This window comes from Gastrolobium bilobum, unplaced genomic scaffold, assembly GCF_033153095.1.
Source record: "Gastrolobium bilobum isolate Gb01-03AN ecotype WA unplaced genomic scaffold, APGP_CSIRO_Gbil_v1 utg23388, whole genome shotgun sequence".
In the NCBI taxonomy this organism is placed as follows: domain Eukaryota; kingdom Viridiplantae; phylum Streptophyta; class Magnoliopsida; order Fabales; family Fabaceae; genus Gastrolobium; species Gastrolobium bilobum.
This window is the reverse complement of record NW_026895140.1, coordinates 51,740-71,610: the sequence shown is the minus strand read 5'-3', so window position 1 is coordinate 71,610 and position 19,871 is coordinate 51,740. Positions and strand designations below refer to the sequence as shown.

Sequence of the window (19,871 nt, the reverse complement as noted above, 5' to 3'; positions counted from 1 at the left end):
CAATTTTTTATTTTTTAAAAAAAAAAACCGAAATGTCAGGTGTGGAAATTTATTTTCCAGAATATCACCGTTTAAGGATCCGCCATTTCTCTATGTGGGTCCATATAAACATGTGGCGTGTTTCCTGTGGGGCCAGATCCGTTCTGACGCAAGACATGTCACTAACACGCCAACCCAGGAAACGGGTTAACGACGTGTCGGCTACGGTAGTGTGTGCATTGCATGTTTGCAGCGCATTAGCTCCTTAATGATCGAAATCGACACCCACACAGACCTAAAAACAAAAAGAGAAACGGAAGAGAGAAATTGAATTAGTAATTTATCCTAGTTCAGTTAACGTAGGTTATATATTTTCATTCAATTTATAAAGAAATATATAAGTAGGATTTAAAATTTTTTAACAATATTTATTCATGGATTTAAGCTCAAATTACTATGTAAAAAAAAATTATAATATGTCAAAGGTCTATAACAGTACTAGGCTTCTACGGGGCCAGAGTTGACTTTCTGCATGATCTCACTAACAAGAGCACTCACCAGTATGAGAAGTATAAGAGTTCTTTGACTCATTTGGGGTTTTTATCCTTTTAATTTTTCAATCTAGTATTTGATTTACATTATTTATCAATGGGATCATTAAATGACACAAGGAAGACACAACGACACTGAGTGCTGCAATCTTCCCTCTGCGTCACTCACACTTTCTTTTATTTTTTTTATTTTTTCAATTGGGTGACGTCCCTCCTTCCTTAGGACACTTATAAAATTGTGCCAAGTGACACAATCACATTAGCCCCGTTACAGTAAAATTTTGGAACGCCATAAATAATCAGTGAATCGGGCTGGTTTGTTTATTTAGCTGAGAAAGTATGCAAGCACTAGAATCGGGTAGTTTCTCTTATACTTATCTTTGTATTTAAAAACAAAAATAAAAAGAGGAGGTATTGCAAAGCTATAATTCTTGTGCAAACACAATGTGAGTTGTATGCTATTTTTTTTCTTTCCAAAGAAGTGAAATTGATTCAAACTAAAGTTTATGACACAGTTTCAAATAAAATAAAACAATAATAAGAAAAAATATTTATCTTTTTTTAAGGATTGTTATTTTAGTTAAAACTAATTTTTTTAATTTAAAATTTAAAATAAAAAAAAACCTACCACTTTTTTTGTAACATCCCACATAATTAGAAAAAATATATATAAATTGTTATGAGGATTATGGATATGATGTTAAATTCGAGTTATGTGCATCACAGGCTTTGATGTCGGATTATATAGCTATTAATATGGAATTAATACTAAGTAGGGAATTATTGAGTTTTATAATTATAGGTGAGAATTTACTAAGGCATGTGAAACTTTAGCCGAAGATGTAGGAATAAAGTAATAACGACATTTACAAAGGGTTGAGGAAATTTAAAAGACTTGGGGACTATAAAATAATGGGCTGGTCATATAATAACTAAAGTATTGGATTTAAAATTTTGGACTCACACTTCACCTATAGGTAGACGGTCCACATGGCATGTGGAGGGTTTTGGTTTAGCCCTAAATCTTGTTGTCATGATCTCATCTTAAGGATCCCTTTAGACAGTCCTTGATTGGATGGAAATCCCCACATGGCAACAAACCACACCCTTGCTTTTTCCCTCATATGTGCGCATGGAAAGGAACCTATAACAAGCTAATTGCTTGTAGCAATAGACAAACTTTAGCTACCTAGGCCTTAGCGTGCGTCCTATGGGAAGTAAGAAGTCAACATGCATGCGTTTCTATTGGCTAAAAAGACATCAACCACTTTAATCTTTTCCTTCTAGGCGCATAGGTAGGAGAGAGAAATCTGATCACATGTTCCTAAACAATCATACCCATCCTTGTTTCCCTCTTTTGTACGCCTAGGGGGGTAAAAAGCTGACCTTGCTTGTTGCTTTGTACAAAACGAACTCAGCCCCTATTTCCCTTGTATCTAGCGCTACCTTGGGCAGCAAAAATCTGATTGCTTGTTGTTCTTAACAAAACTAAATCGGCCTTTGAGTGTTAACCAAGTGGCAACCAAAAATCTTCAACCCCTTTTGCATGTGTGACACATAGGCATTAAGATGAAACTTGGATTTCCTTCCCTATCTCTCGGCCAAACACCTTTCTGATTAAGAATTCACCTTCTTACTATCTCCAACAAATAGTCTCACTTCATATGTCTGTGACTCACCAAGGCAAAAGAAAGTCTACTCAACATCCTTACACCTCTACGCATCACTGACAAGAGAAGAGAGAAAACTTCATTCTCTCAAAAAATTATTGGTAACTAGTACGGAAAACAAATCATAGTACATCCCTTCCTCTTTGCCTCCTCAAGCCATGAACACCATAGAGTGATAAACCTCAAGAAAGAATTTACGCTATATTTCCTTATCTTACTAGAACCGTGAGCTCATTGAGCCAAACCCAAGACTCTTAGCATTCCTCTTCTTTTCTTTAAGGTAAGGTGTTCATTCTTTCCACGTTCTTACACCTTTTGATTAGCATTGATGGAAACTGTTCTGTTTGCATGGAATCAAAGGCCGAAGCCTTGGAGCATAAGAGGAAACCTTCGTTGCATGCACGATTGAGCTTAGACCTTCATCTTTTCCCCCTTCTCTTTGTGCGCTCGGTCAACACCTTGAAAGGCTGAACTTGTTCTCTTGGAGCATTGGAAGGATTAAGTGCTGCTCCTTGTTTTAATCTTGGCTTAAGAGTGTACTCTATAAGGTAAACTCAGATTTAGAACCCTCTCTCCCCATCTCCGTTCGGTATTGTCTAGCATGCTTAGAGAGTTAGTTGTAATTCAGATTTCACATGAAATTAAATAAATAGACATCATGTTGTTAGGTTCTCTTTCACGCAAACATGACCTTGTAGAGTTAAATCTCTGAGTAAATAATATAAGCCCTGTATATGCTAAAAGACCGTTTCTGTTTGGGGTGTTAAACGCTGGGTTGTAGACTATTAAATATTGGTAAAGCTTTTGTAAAGTCAGAATTAGTATTAGGAAGGAAACTTGGCAAAACAGAATGGGAAGCAAGAGTTTAGGAAAAAAAAAAAAGAAGTGTCTTGTGTACGTATAGAAAATTAGCACGTGATTCTGACTTGTTGTACTGTACTTAGGTGCGCATAAACATTAAGAGCGCGGACTGTTTTGCTGCTGCTTGGTAAATTAACTGTGACGTGTGAGGTAAGTGTCTGGCGGTATTACCTCTTGTGACTGCTAGCTGGTGCATGAGTTGTGAACGTTGCTCTCATGCTTGGGTTTCTTGAAAATATTACTTGGATTCTGCTCTTGAACTTGATATGTCGTTATCTTGTGAATTATTTATTCTTCGGCATCTTAATATTGAATCCATAAATTATACGTAAACCTGATTATTATCTAGTCATGCATCCGCATTCATGATTTTTTTAACTGTATGTTGTGTGTGACTCATGACATAGCATACATGCATAATTTTCATGTTGGCATCTGAAAATAATTATGTAAACTATGCATACGTTTGAGCACGCATCATGTAGGCATCCTTTCGGTACCAGGGTATGGGACACTTGGCTTCAGTCCGCATAGGCCGCAGTTGGAATCCTTCCTGTTGGAGCCAATTTGGATTATCCACTGTGCTTGTTAAGTACGTGCACTGTAGTGCTATGAACGTACTCCTGGCGTTATATACGCATCCTGTTAGTACGTGCACAATAGTGCTATGAACGTACTCCTGGCGTTATATACGCAACCTCTAGGCGTTATATACGCTATGATATTATTATTCTTGGACGGATTTAACTTGATGACACGGCTGCTTTGTAATTCTGCATTTAGTTAGTACTGTTGCATTACTGATTTTGTTGCCACACTACTGGGATTTTTCTCACCCCTTTGGGGCTGCTATTTTTATAAAATGGCAGGAGGACAGAAGAGCATATGAAGACATGATTATATGGATATTTGCTATTATGTGCTGCTGTTTGGACTTTTGTTGTTGCTGTTTATTTGAGGGAGGATTGTATTAATTTGAGAAGTTGTATTACTGTTGAACTATGATTCTATTACTGTTTTAAGACTTTTAGGATCAGCAAGTACTTGGAAATAAAATTTTAGAAAGGTTTCGCGAAAAGAAATTTTGACGTTTTGTTACATGCTGATTTTGAAACAGTTTTGCGAGCACTTTGCGAGTTACGTTATTACAAAGGGCAAACGACCTCCGAGTTACTATTATTTTATATGCACGCGAAGTCCTGCGTGTCTTGTTTTTGATTATATAAACGTTACAAAAGAGTTTTGAAAACTTGATTTTATACGAAATTTTAAAGACAGCAAGGTCTGCCAGGAAAATTATATTTTCAGCAACTTAAGAAACTTTGAAAGCATACTCTGACTTTTGTAATCCACCTGATTTCAATTACAAATTTTAATTAGCAACATCAAAATGATTTTCCAGTATTTAAAATATGACGAAAGAACTCTAATTCCGCTTAGCAAACAACTCCCTTGGATGCATACAAGGGAGGGTGTTACATTTTTCACCATAATTTTAATTGTGTATCTCTTTCTCCCACTTAAAAAACATAATTCTATATTCTTTTAAAGGACAAATACCAAATCCATAACAATAATAGTTTTATCTAAATAAAATGAAATTTTTATTCAAAATTAACTTATAATCTGCTTTTCATTAAAACATTATACGCTGTAGTATTAAGAAGGTAGATTTTGTTGTTTCATAAAGCTAAACTACGATACCAATATAAGAAAAACAAAGCTAAAAGTTTCATACGCATATAGCTAGTGGAATATATATGATAAAATTAAGGTTCCCTTTTAGTTATGATGCCGCAAAAACAAAAAAAATGTTATAACCGATTATAACTATATATTTTCTAGAATACATAATTATAATTTTAAAATTATTTTTTTTTCTCTTTAGAATTGATCTGCCAGAGAAAAAATAATAATTTTTAATTATAACTAATGTATTCTTGGAAATACATAGATATAATTGATTGCTGCAAAAAATAATTTTTTGTAGCAATATAAAAAGTACATTTCCCTAAAATTAAAATATACTAAATATACTAATCTACGTTAAATCATTTTATAAATTTTTATGTCACATAATTATTATCCGTCATTAGCTTCCTTATCATAAACAACTTGTGTACACCATTAAGTAAATATTAATAAAAGGGGGACTCATGCTTGATTCTTCTGAGATAGATTTTCTTTCTTTCTTCTTGGTGGTTACAGTCTTCCAGAAAAAAGTGAAATAGAATAAGATACTTAGCTTAAGAGGGGCATCTGATTCGGCGTCTCCATATTTAAGCATTTTTACCTTAATGCAATAAAATACAGGACAATGCTTTCATTACTTTGAAAGGTCCCCAGAAGATAAAGTTTTCCAACTCAAAGTGTGTCACTCCGAATCATTTTAAGAATCTATCTACGAGAACTGCACGTCCTTCACGGACCAGTTGATGATTGAGTATGCCCACTGTTTTTTTTTTTTTTGGTGTGGTGCCCACTGTTTTTTAGAGAAGGGTATTGCGACTGTTGGCCCCAGCTTTAGTAATCAAGGTAAAGTTTTTTTTTTCTTTTTAATGTTCTTGAAATTGATTATACTTGCAGTGTGTCGTTATACACTGGTTTTGTTTGTGGAATTTTTTTGTGTGTGTGTTGTTTTTAAGTTAAACCTACCATACATAAAAGAAAAATTTAAAGTAAACTTATTTTCAAAAAAATAAGTAAGGATACAGTAAATTTTAATTTATAATATATGGTGATTTTAACTCATTAAATACTTTTAAAATGGTCATACTTACTTATTTAGATACAAATTTCCTTTTAAAAATCCACTTTTCTTTACTACATATAAGAAAATGGTACTTCTACATTCCATTCCGAAAAAAAAAAAATAATAATAATAATAAATAAATAAATAAATAGGTATAAAATGGAAGTTTCCAAATATATGTGCAAGAATAATATTAACTATATAAAGGAATAATTGTAATATAAAGAAAAGTTGATGCGGAAGTGTATATATACTAATTGTCACTAGGATGGCAAAACGGGCTCGGCTCGACGGGCCAACCCGCCCCACCAGCTAAACGGGGCGGGGCGGGCTCAGCTTTCAACCCATCTCAAAAGCGGGACGGAGCGGGGCAGGCTCATTTTTTGGCGGGTTGATGGCGGGCATAGGCGGGCCGAGGCAGGTCAGTGTAAAATAGGCTCGGACTGGCGGGCCAACCCGCCCAACCCGCCAAACGGGGCGGGGCGGGCTGAGCTTTTCAGCCCACTTTCAAAAGCGGGGCGAGGTGGTATAATAGCCCTAACCTAATTAATTATCAAATTACATGTAATTAAATAATTAAGCATGTTTTAGTGAGTAAAATTAAGTATGAGGCTTAATTAAATGAATCTGAGTCACTTTGAAGTTAAAAAGTGTACTCAGTGAAAATTAAGGGGTATAAATGGGTGTAGGCAAAAGTACCCAAAATATAAAAATAAAAGTGGAAATATTCCTAGAATAATATTCCAGACTTTTAGGTGAAGTTTGGTAATTATTGGAGTTAAATAGATAGACGAACCAATACCCGCTTAAAGTCACTTAACCTATGTTAAGTGACTAAAACACAAAAAAGAACCCCAAACCCCCCATTTGCCCGTCGACAGAAACAGAAGCAAGGAAGAAGAAGGAGAATGAGGAGAAAGGGAGAGAGAAGAAGAGAGAGAGGAGGGAGCAAATCCCAACCGATTGGAGTGATTCAAAAGCCTAAACCACTCTAAATCTTCCTCTCTTTCAGAATCCAAGCTTAGTTCTTAGTGGGGAGCTTTGTGTGGTGAGATATTGGCTCTCAAAAATTCGCCCATTTGGTGAAATTTGGGGTTTTGAGTGCTTCAACCTCCATTGAAGCTTGAGGAGCCATCAATCCTTGGTTGTGCAACCATTGGTGGTAAGATTCTATCCCTTGAACCTCATGATTCCTTGAAATTGCATGAGTTAGGGTTTATGAATAGTGTTTTAGGGTTTTGATGAAATGTTGTTAAATTAGCTATGTTCTAGGAAGATGGAGCTTAGAGCATGTTGTGAAAAATGCTAGGAACGACGTTTAATCGGTGAAAATGAGCTTAGATAGCTAAATGAGTATATTTGGAAAATGGCAAGAATATGATGCTTGATATTGGACTTTCTTGCAATTGTACTCAATGGTTTGGTTGATTGATGATTGTGTCCTAATGATGTCTAGGATTGAGGCATTTGGACCAACCGTAAGTGATCAACCATTGGAGCAAGCTATGGAGCTTGATTAGCTCCATTGGATAGGTGAGTTCATGCTTATGTTTGGTATGAATTGTATAGCTTGGTTGATAGCTATGAGATGTTATTGGATGCAATATGTGTTAATTGCATTAAACCTTGTGTAGGTTTTGTTTGAGAAGTGGAGTATTGTAATTAACGGGCTGTAGAATCCGTGGGTGGTGAACAAAGGTCGAATTGAAGCTTGAGGTAAGCCTTCGGACCTTGGGTGTAATTCCCTTGACTGTTCCACCAAGCCCTGAAAGGGTAGAGGTTGTGATTGTGTATATAAATGCAATAAAATAGTGTAATGCTTTGTTATACGTATGTGTATGCATTTGGTGTGGCATAGGATGGTGTTTCCCTATGTTGGTATGTTGCATGACGATGCGTAAATCATACTTGGTAGTTAGCTGGCCAGTAGGACTATTTGCATCTGAGTTTCCTTAGGACAACTTGAGAGCTCGAGGGATTTCTCCTGGAGATGTTATTGCACTTTGCATAGATATGTATTTACTGCATTATTATTGTTATTGCTATTACACTGATATGGAACTGTGGGGTGGAGAGATGCTCCAAGGACCCCTGGTTTACTGGATATATTCGTATATCTCACCCCGTGTTGTGGGGACCCCCTTTCAGGTAAGGATGCTGCAGGAGCCTCTGGTGGCAAGTGGCCATATCTGGATTAGCATATGCATGAAGTGTTGCATTTTTTGAGATTATACATGTTGTTTTGTAGCTCACATGTATAGAATTGTAATTAATAGGCAATGATAGATTTATGATTTGTATATTGGAATGGACTTAGCCTATGCTCATGCCTTTGGTCATCTCTTTTGTTGATGGGAGCCAAGGGAATGATCATAGTGTTTTGTAAGCTAAGTTCCATGATTTGTAATGAATATGTACTGTGAATGATGCCTACTTGAAATTCAATATATGCATGCTTGTTATGTATTGAGTTATTGAATTGGTTGGGCTGAGAATCAATTAGGTACCTTTTGTTTAAATTGGGAAACGTTGAGAAAACAAAGGTTATGCTGCCCAAATTCTAGCTAAATCTCATGAGGAGAGGTTGGATGAGTGCTAGGATTGAGTTTTGGGGCATGAACAATTGGGGTTTGGAATGAGGATGCAACTTCCCCTAGACTTGGACTTGAAAAATGAGAGATTGTGAAATTTCCTGGAAGCACGCTAAAGCGCCCTGCTGCCCCTGTGAGAGCCCATGCTCTCTGCCTCCTCGCGCTGGAGCGCCCAGAGTAGGGGCTGAAGCGCCCAGGGTTGAGCGCTTGAGCGCCCTGGTTCGCGCTTAAGCGCCCTTAGCCGCTGAAGGAGGAGATGCTTCTTCCTCTGCGCGCTAAAACGTCCCAAATAGGGGCTGAAGCGCCCAGGATAGTGCGCTTGAGCGCCCTGGTGCGCGCTTGAGCGCCCTGGTGCGCGCTTGAGCGCCCTGGTGCGCGCTTAAGCACCCATTTATACTGAAAGACCTGATGCTTTCTGCCTCCGTACGCTTAGCGCCCAGATGGAGACTTTAGCGCCCGATAACACGCGCTTGAGCGCCCGGTAACGCGCTGAAGCGCGCGGGGCCTGTGATCAACACTCTCTTGTGTTGCTTCCAATTGTCATAACTTGGGCTACAGTGCTCCAAATGAAAAGCGGTTCGAAGCCACGCGTAGCTAATTATTAGGAGAAGACAATTAATCACCTTTGGTCTAAGGATATAAGAGTATGATGTTAAGCTTAATTCATTTTATTCCGCAATGTAATATGGTTATGATCACGTAATTGGGCATTATAAATTCGGCATGTTTTAAAATAAAAAATTTATCCGGATTTTAACTGAACCCATGTGATTGTAACTGCGCTTAATATCATAATGCGATGTTAACAAACCGGTTATAGAACGGGGTGTTACAGGCGGGCTGGCTCATTTTTTGGCTAGTTGATGGCGGGGTGGGGCGGGGCGCCTACTTTGCCATCCCTAATTGTCAGTAGTTGTTTAAATTTTTGAAAATAATCATTCATATTTTTATAATGAAAATATAAATTGAGTAATATTATATTCACCTAATAATTTTTTTTAATTCTCATAATTGTTTAAAACTAAAAAAGTATTATAAAAAAAACTAGTATTATTTAGTATTTTGTGAACCCTATTTTTCTTTAAGACTTTCTGAGATATAAATAATGGAAAAAAGAAGTATCTTTTTAGGTGATTTATACAAAGTCTGACCAGTAAGACTGAGTAAATCTGAAAAATTATTCTTTTTTTTTTCTCTCCCCAATCACATCGTTGCTGTGTAAAGTGAAATAAAAAATAACTTTCAGATTTACACAAAGTCTTACTGATCAGACTTTGTGTAAGTCACTAAAAAGAGATAACTTGTGTCCTTTTAAAGGACATAACATGTGTCCCTTTAAAGGATATCCACTAAACCCATAAATAATTTGTAGCCTCAAAATGGATTGATTAGGGATTAAGTGTAATCATCTTTTGTCCATACTAATTAGTAACCATTCCCGCCAACAAGGGATAGACCGGTTAATATAGTGGAATAGGAAATAAAGAATCAAGCATAGTTTTCATGTCAGCAACAATTTGTGCAGGTCTAGCGTGAGAATTGCTCTTTTTTTCTCTTCTTGATCTGGCTAAGGCTTCACTAGTTCGATTGAGGGATTCATGCATTAGTACATGACCTAAATTATGCCTCTTCTATAGGGGAAAAAAAGGTCAACCTCACCTTAGCTGCTAATCACTCCTTTATTAGCCAACAAGCAAAACAAGTTTTCATTCACGACTATGCTTATTCATTAAAAGGATATAGAATTATTCTTTTAAATTAGTTAGTAATAAGCACAGCAACTTTGATGTCCTAGAAATATATAATAACAGTCTTCACCTAATCATATAAATTTTTAGGTTGATTAATTTTTTATATGATATTAAAGCTTATGTGATTAAATGGTCATGAGTTCATCTTCACTGCTCTTCATTCTATTAATAAATAATTAAATATTACTAAATTTCTTAATATAAAAAAATAGAGCTTATATATTGCCCATCTTTTTAAATTAAATACGCTCTTGTGTAAAGTGATATATTAGATAAATATAAAATTATTAATATAGTCTTCTCTTAATAATTTAAGTTTTTGAGTTGAATTAATTTTTTTATATAGAAAATAATATATTTAGGCTTTATATATACTTATACTCAAACACCCTACTTGCCCCATCCATAAATTGAGAGTCTTGGTCTCTTGGAGACTTCCCCTTCACACTTTATTCCCATGAAAACAGAGCCGGGTGGGGCTGAAAGCATTTTTGGATTAAATCTACGGAATTTCTTATTCTTCCCACTAGCAAAATTCGGAGGTTTAGCTAACATTAAGTTAAAGACGAATTGGGAGAATAATGTTCTAAAGCCTCTTTTGAAAGGTCACTTACCCCATAAGCTTTCTATGATATGCTTTCTCCTTTACTTTGAGCTCTACATAACAGCTTTATTTGTTTCAACTTCTTTATAATAACTGTCTTTCCCTCCTTCAACCCAACACATATAGATGAAGTTAAATTACTTTAATAGCCATGTCTTGTACGCTACAAAATTTCCAAAACAAGATAGAACGAGGGCTACATGGTCTTTAACCAGAAAATATGCCATCATGGAAAGAGAGACAAAATAATCTAGGAAAGCCCGCTATTTTATTCTAAAAAGACTATCTTTGTCTTCTCAAGTGTGGCATCAGCTATAGCAGCACCCTTCACAAAAAATTGTGGAATTTCAACAAGTGCCTTTTCCTATCTCTACTTTAATTAACGCCGCGTTTACATATATTCCTCTAGCACATTTAGAAAGCACATCAATATTATTTCCTTACACTACTACTCATTTCTTTAAGCTCTCAACTTCTATCTTCTCGGTTCCCTCTCAATTCTTAATCTCGAAGCCACAAAGATGTTGAAGGATTTCTCTTTGCTGTTAAAAGGTTTGACATTTTTCCTTTGTAACTGTGTATTTGTGAGAATTATTTTAAATGCTTACATCTATCTATATTATGAGAATTCTTAATATTAAAAGCCTTATTAATTGTTTGCATACGTAGGAGATTTTTTTTTTTGTGATACACTGACTGTAGTTATCTCTTCGAGGCTAGTCGATCTCCCGAGTATTCCTATAAACTTCGATTCTTTTAACCGTTTAGAAGACTAATCACAATTAAACCTTCTTGTGACTCCCCAAAGATGCATATGTAGGAGATTTAGGATATGGATGTTGTAACACCCCGTTCTAGAACCGGTTTGTTAACATCGCATTATGATATTAAGCGCAGTTACAATCACATGGGTTCAATTAAAATCCGGATAATTTTTTTCATTTTAAAACGTACCGAACTTATAATACCCAATTTCGTGATCATAACCATATTACCTTGCGGAAACAGATAAATTAAGCTTAACATCATGTTCATTTCCCATTTTTAAACCATTAATTTACTTCTTGTTTAATTCAATACTTCTACTATATTGTAGGTTTCTTCATTAGCTACCTGTGGCTTCAAACCGTGCTCAAATCGGAGCACGGTAGCCCAAGTTAGGACCATTTGAAGCAACACAAGAGAGTGTTGGTCACAGGCCCAGCGCGCTTCAGCGCGTTACCGGGCGCTCAAGCGCGCGCTATCGGGCGCTAAAGCCTCCATCTGGGCGCTTAAGCGCACGGAGGCAGTAAGCATCAGCATTTCCAGTGTGGATGGGCGCTTAAGCGCGCAACAGGGCACTCAGGCGCGCTAGCCTGGGCGCTCAAGCTCCCACTGGGACGTTTTAGCGCGCAGAGACAGAAGCATCTCCTCCTTCAGTGGCGAAGGGCGCTTAAGCGCGGACCAGGGCGCTCCAGCGCGCAATCCTGGGCGCTTAAGCCCCCACTTGGGCGCTCCAGCGCGAGGAGGCAGAATGCATTGGCACTCGCAGGGGCAGCAGGGCGCTTGGGCGCGCTCCTGGGCGCTTAAGCGCGCTGCCAGGGAATTCCAATTCCCACATTTCTCAAGTCCAAGCCTAGGGGAAAATGCATCCCCATTACAAACCCCAAGTGTCCATGCCCCAAAACTAAATCCTAGCACTCATCCAACCTCTCCTCATGAGATTTAGCTAGAATTTGGACAGCATGACCTTTGTTTTCTCATCGTTTACCAGTTTAACGAAGAGGGTACCTAATTGATTTTCAGCCCGACCAATTCAACGACTCAATACATAACAAGCATGCATATATTGAATTCCAAGTAGGCATCATTTACATTACATATCCTTTACAAATCATAGAACTTAGCTTACAAAACACTATGATCATTCCCTTGGCTCCCATCAACAAAAGGTGTAACCAAAGGCATGAGCATAGGCTAAGTTCATTCAATGAATCAAGGCATACAAATGACCAAGGGCTTTCAAAATAAACTCCTATACATGTCAACTACAAAAGGCATGCATAAACTTAAAGGAATGCCACATCTCATGCATAATCCAGATATGGCCACTTGCCACCAGAGGCTCCTGCAGCATCCTTACCTGAAAGGGGGTCCCCACAACACGGGGTGAGATATACGAATATATCCAGTATACCAGGGGTCCTTGGAGCATCTCTCCACCCCACAGTTCCATATCAGTGTAATAGCAATAACAATAATAATGCAGTAAATACATATCTATGCAAAGTGCAATACATCTCCAGGAGAAATCCCTCGAGCTCTCAAGCTGTCCTAAGGAAACTCAGATGCAAATAGTCCTACTGGCCAGCTAACTACCAAGTATGATTTACGCATCGTCATGCCACATACCAACATAGGGAAACACCATCCTATGCCACACCAAATGCATACACATACGTATAACAAAGCATTACACTATTTTATTGCATTTATATACACAATCACAACCTCCACCCTTTCAGGGCTTGGTAGAACAGTCAAGGGAATTACACCCAAGGTCCGAAGGCTTACCTCAATGCTTCAGTCAACCTTTGTTCTTCACCAACAGTTTCAGCAATCAACTTTTACAAACATACACCTACACATGGTGTAATGCAATCAACACATATTGCATCCAATAACATCTCATAGCTATCAACCAAGCTATACAATTCATACCAAACATAAGCATGAACTCACCTATCCAATGGAGCTAATCAAGCTCCATAGCTTGCTCCAATGGTTGATCACTCACGGTTGGTCCAAATGTCTCAATCCTAGACATCACAAGGACACAATCAATCATTCAACTCACTAATTGTTCAACATGCTAGAATACTAACCAATCCAAGCATGAATTTTCCAATATTATGAACAATTATCAAATGACTATCTAGGCTCATTTCCACCGATTAAATGACGTTCCTAGCATTTTTCACAACATGCTCTAAGCTTAAATCTTCCTAGAACATAGTCAATTCAACTACATTTCACCAAAATCCCAATTTACTATTCATAAACCCTAACTCATGCAAATTTCAAGGAATCATGAGGTTCAAGGGTTAGAATCTTACTACCAATGGTCACACAACCAAGGATTGATGGCTCCTCAAGCTTCAATGGAGGTAGAAACTCTCAAAACCCCAATTTTCACCAAAGGGCCGAATTTTTGAGAGGTAATATCTCTCTCCACAATGCTCCCCACTCAAAACAAAGCAAGGATTATGAAAGAGGGCGAGATTCTAAGCGATTTAGGCTTTTGAATCACCCAAAACCGTTGGGATTTGCTCTCTCTCTCTCTCTCTTTCCCTTTTCTTCTTCCCTCTCTTCTCCCTCTCTTCTCTTCTCCTTTCTGGTTCGACGGGTTGGGTGGGAAATGAGGGGTTCTTTTTGGTGTTTTACCACTTAACATTGGTTAAGTGGTAACATGTGGGTATTGGTTCGTCTATCTATTCAACTCCAATAATTACCAAACTTTACCCAAAAGTCTGGAATATTATTCTAGGAATATTACTATTTTTATTTTTATATTTTGGGTACTTTTGCCAGTACCCATTTATACCCCTTAATTTTTACTGAGTACACTTTTTAACTCCAAGGTGACTCAGATTCATTTAATTAAGCCTTATACTTAATTTCACTCACTAAAACATGTTTAATTAATTAATTACACTTGATTTACTAATTAATTAAGATGGGCTATTATAGATGTTCTATGTATTGTTCACCCATTGATATAAGTGTTTTCTTAATTTTTATCCTTTGTCAATATATATATATATATATATATATATATATATATATATATATATATATGTAGGATCCTTTATCTGATAGCTATTAGATAAAAAAAAATCGATGGTGTCACATGTTTACAAATCAGAGTCGTTGATCTGTTTTGATCTAACGGCTTTCAGATAAGGTATCAAATTTTAAATTTAACACTGATGTCAAAGGATCCTACCTTTTATATATATATATTGGGCAGAATCCTTTGATATTGGTATCAAACCAAAAAGTTTGACACTAAATCCTAGTCGTTGATTTCTTTCAATCTGAAGGTTATAATTTATTTGGTCATATTTACTAATTAACTAGTAATTCTCAATAAATTATAAACGTCATTTGACGGAAATCAACAGTTATAATTTGATGTCAAACTTGTTAGTTTGACACCAGTGTCAAAGAATTCTATCCCTATATATATATATATATATATATATATATATATATATATATATATATATATATATATATATATTGAATACATCATAGTAGTAAAAGCTTTTTGAAATATCGAACATATTTTATTGAATTATAATTTTAAACTCAATTTATATGAAAATATAAAACATCTGTACATACTTTTTGCCAATGTGGTAATGATTACTTGGCTGTTACAATTTTAACTGATTCTATGCAATTTTTCTACAATTTATTATTGCTTATAAGTTTTCATTTTGTTAGGCAAGATGGCTTGAGGAAACTGAATCATTCCAATTATTACTGTACAGGCTTTCAATCATACAAGCAACTAACTGGATTGTGGTGATGGCGATGGTCAAATTGTTTAGGTTAGTAAATTGTTGGTTAATTTTGAACGCCCTAATTAATATTAAATGCTCACAAGGTTGGATTACTAATGGCTATTGTTTATATAGCATTGGAGTAGTATTTATTCTCCTTACCTGGTTGTGTTGACAAAAGGCATTGAAAAACTTTAGTATAAAAGTGTTTTATACAAATAATAGATCATCTGTTTAATTTTTAAAAGATAGCTCTGGCAACTCTGTTTTCAGTAGACAAAATAAGAGGGTACAAATCATGCTCAAGGAACGGTAAAGTAAACTTATAACACCTTTAACTTTTTTTATGTTTTATTGGAGGAGGTAAATGCTCAAAATAAAAAGTTAAAATGTAGAGTCAATAAGCAACAAAGGAGTGAGGATCACTAACGATATCAACTTCTAAATTAAGACCCCCTTCATGTTAAAGGTGACAAAAATTAAGTCTCACATCTCAATTTTCAAGAGGGTACAAATTCTCTGTCTTTATCTAATTTTCATTAACTAATTGTTGTTATTCTAGGTGTTAGAGCAACAACAATTGTGAAAAGATACTTCAGCTGGTTCTAATAGAAGTTGCAACGTTAAAGATCATTTCAGCGCAAGACACATAAAAGTAGAGGTTATGCAACAAGAAAAAAGTTGAAAGGTGAAGCTTTCAAACTAGGCACAATGAGTACTCAAGCTGCTCCTAAGCCAAACCAAGACGATTACAAGTTGAAAGACACAAAGCCAGAGCTTGGAGAACGTTGGCCACATGGAGGACAACGTGGTGGCACAGGTTGGATTTATAGTGAAAGGGCTACGAGCACTTATGACCTTGTGGAACAAATGTTCTACCTCTATGTTCGTGTTGAGAAGGCCAAAGACCTACCACCAAATCCTGTCACAGGAAACGTTGACCCTTATGTTGTAGTAAAGGTTGGTAATTACAAGGGAAAAACAAGACATTTTGAGAAAAAGACCAACCCTGAGTGGAAGCAGGTTTTTGCATTCTCGAAGGACAAGGTACAGTCTTCAGTTGTTGAAGTAAAAGTTAAATACAAAGAAAGGGTGACTAGAGATGAGCACATTGGAAAAGTGGAATTTGACATGCATGAAGTACCAACAAGGGTTCCACCAGATAGCCCCTTGGCTCCTCAGTGGTATAGACTAGAGAAAAAGAGTGGAGGAATCAAGGTGAGAGGAGAAGTTATGCTAGCAGTTTGGATTGGAACACAAGCTGATGAAGCATTTCCAGAAGCTTGGCATTCAGATTCTGCAACAGTTAAAGGAGAGGGAGTTTATAATATTAGATCAAAGGTTTATGTTAACCCAAAATTATGGTATCTTAGAGTTAATGTTATTGAAGCTCAAGATGTGGAGCCACAGGATAAAAGCCAACCAGCCCAAGTGTTTGTAAAGGCTCAAGTTGGACAACACGTGCTTAAGACTAAGCTATGCCCAACAAAAACCCGTAATCCAATGTGGAATGAAGATCTGGTGTTTGTAGCAGCAGAACCCTTTGAAGAACAGCTTGTGCTCACAGTGGAAAACAAGTCCACACCTGCAAAAGATGAAGTTGTGGGGAGAATAAGCTTGCCACTGAACAAATTTGAGATTCGTTTGGATCACCGCCCAATACACTCACGTTGGTACAATGTTGAAAGGTTTGGATTTGGTGTTCTAGAGGGTGACAAGAGGAATGAACACAAATTCTCAACTAGAATTCACCTTAGAGTTTGTCTTGAAGGTGCTTATCATGTCCTTGATGAATCAACAATGTATATTAGTGATACAAGGCCAACTGCTAGACAACTATGGAAACAACCAATTGGGATTCTTGAAGTGGGAATATTGAGTGCTCAAGGCCTCCAACCTATGAAGACAAGCGATGGAAAGAGTTCCACAGATGCTTATTGTGTGGCAAAGTATGGACAGAAGTGGGTTAGAACTAGAACAGTCACTGAAAGCTTTAATCCAAAATGGAATGAGCAATATACATGGGAAGTGTATGATCCTTGCACTGTCATAACTTTTGGAGTTTTTGACAATTGTCATTTGGGTGGAGGTTCTCAGCAAAGTACTTCTGGAAGTGGAGCAAAAATTGACTCAAGAATTGGGAAGGTAAGAATTCGTTTGTCAACTTTGGAAATGGATAGAATTTATACTAACTCCTACCCTCTACTTGTTCTGCGTTCCTCTGGATTGAAGAAGATGGGAGAACTTCAATTGGCTATTCGTTTTACATGTCTCTCCTTTGCTCACATAATTTACCTTTATGGGCACCCTTTATTACCAAAAATGCACTACTTGCATCCATTCACTGTGAGTCAGTTAGATAACTTGAGATATCAGGCTACGAACATTGTAGCAGTAAGGCTTGGGAGGGCAGAGCCACCCCTGAGGAAGGAGGTTGTTGAATATATGTTGGATGTGGACTCTCATATATGGAGTTTTAGAAGAAGCAAAGCCAATTTCTTCAGAATTGTGTCACTGTTTTCAGGTTTAATATCTATGAGCAAGTGGCTTGGTGAGGTGCAAAAGTGGAAGAACCCAGTGACTACAATTCTAGTTCATGTTTTGTTTTTCATCTTAATATCCTATCCTGAACTGATCCTCCCAACTATTTTCCTCTACATGTTTCTCATTGGAATATGGAATTTTCGGTTAAGGCCAAGGCACCCTCCTCATATGGATACTAAGCTCTCATGCGCAGAAGCAGCACTCCCTGATGAACTTGATGAAGAGTTTGATACTTTCCCTACTTCCAAGGCTCAGGATGTGATAAGAATGAGGTATGATAAGCTAAGAAGTGTGGGAGGAAAAATACAAACTGTGGTGGGAGACATTGCCACACAAGGTGAGAGATTTCATGCACTGTTAAGTTGGAGAGACCCAAGAGCATCATTTCTCTTTGTGATTTTCTGCCTCATTGCTGCTGTGGCATTATATGTAACACCTTTCAAGATTGTTGCTTCAGTTGTTGGCATTTTCTGGCTTAGGCACCCAAGGTTCCGTAGCAAGCTACCAACTGTGCCTAGTAATTTCTTCAAGAGGTTGCCTTCTCGTGCTGATAGCATGCTTTGAGGCTCCAAATGAAAGCAAAGAGAAATAACATGCAGTTCTTTTGATTCTTTAGTTTTTGTTGGGTACACAGTTATCATGGGTTTTCTTCTTGTCATCAAATTTTTAATTCTTGTGTTATGCGGGACTAGCTTGTCCGTAACATAAAGTTATGTATCAATTCGTAACATTTTTGCTTCTAATAACGAGTATGTGTTACTGATACATGTAATGTTTGATAAACTCGGCACTGTAGTTTACTTTTTATGCAGATCCAAATCTTCTAATTTATTAACTGTACAAACTACATATCTATAACTGAAGCTATGACACCATCGTTTGGTGTGTACAATATAGGATAAGAGTAGGATATGATATGGAGCTGATAAGCTTATATCATGTCCTGTGTTTGATAAGCACCTGATTAGCAATCTGATAAGATTACGTAAAAGGAGAAAGGAGAAAGAAAAAATAAAATATAATGCAATAAATACAAATATATTGGATAGCATGGGAATATATTGGGTAGCGTGGGGATATATTGTGTATCCAATATTGATATCCTATCTTGTTGAATCCTAACCTACGTCCTCCCATAGGATAAGAAATCATGTATTGGATAGAATAAAATGAGACAATAGGATAAACTAATCATATGTTATTGACCCACCAAACAAGAGATAAAAGTAAGATATGATAAGTTATCCTATCTTATCTTCTTTATCAGGTGCTTCAATCAGACCCTAAGACATAATGTAAAAATTAAATGAACCAAAATGTTAAACGGATATTTATTATTTTATTTCTTAATTACGTCAAAATCTTGTAGGATTGAAGTGTGAATAAATCGAACTTTATATTTTTGGATGGCAGAACTTTCAATACCATATAAAGGATTAATTTGTATGTACACCATTAAAGTATCAAAATCAAGTTCCTTAGAAGCTGACAGTAAAAATGTTTAGGGGCCTTTGGTACCCGGTTTTTTTATCTTTCTCCGGGATAGCATGCTATGACATAAATGAATCCCGTGTTTGGTTCGCATAAAATGAAAAAAATCCAGTGTTTAAAGTTATCTCGGCAAAGCTTGTTATGTGTAATGTAAGTACATAAAACAAATCTGAAACTCCATTCATAAGATGGAACTCTTTCGATTCGGGGGAAATAGAAAATGGGACGCGCGAATATTCATGAAATTATCCTTCATTTTGGTACGCACCATAAACCTCTTTAAAGGCAACTGAAACTTTGCGTACACTGCATAACATATCCGCGGGAAGATCTTGTCCACCGTCGAAGCTTGGGATTTATCGAACTACACATCAGAAGGTATGGTGGTAGAGTGTACACATCTTGTCCCAACACCGATCCACTGAAAAATTACTAAATAGGAAGGTCAGAAGTCTGCAGCAACAAAGTGAAATCAGCTCAATTTAGGGAAGAAAATCTGTACATTTGGAGGACTAAACGAAGGCAACCAT

The 19,871-nt window shown here is 36.8% G+C and overlaps 1 protein-coding gene across 1 annotated transcript; it reads left to right on the top strand.

Moving 5' to 3' along the window:
* The first annotated feature begins 15,938 nt into the window (after positions 1-15,938).
* LOC133293486 (FT-interacting protein 1) lies at positions 15,939-18,556 on the top strand. Its single transcript, XM_061492087.1, has one exon. It carries the CDS (start codon positions 16,018-16,020, stop codon positions 18,412-18,414), a length of 2,397 nt encoding a protein of 798 aa, XP_061348071.1. The 5' UTR covers positions 15,939-16,017; the 3' UTR covers positions 18,415-18,556.
* Positions 18,557-19,871: the final 1,315 nt, after the last annotated feature.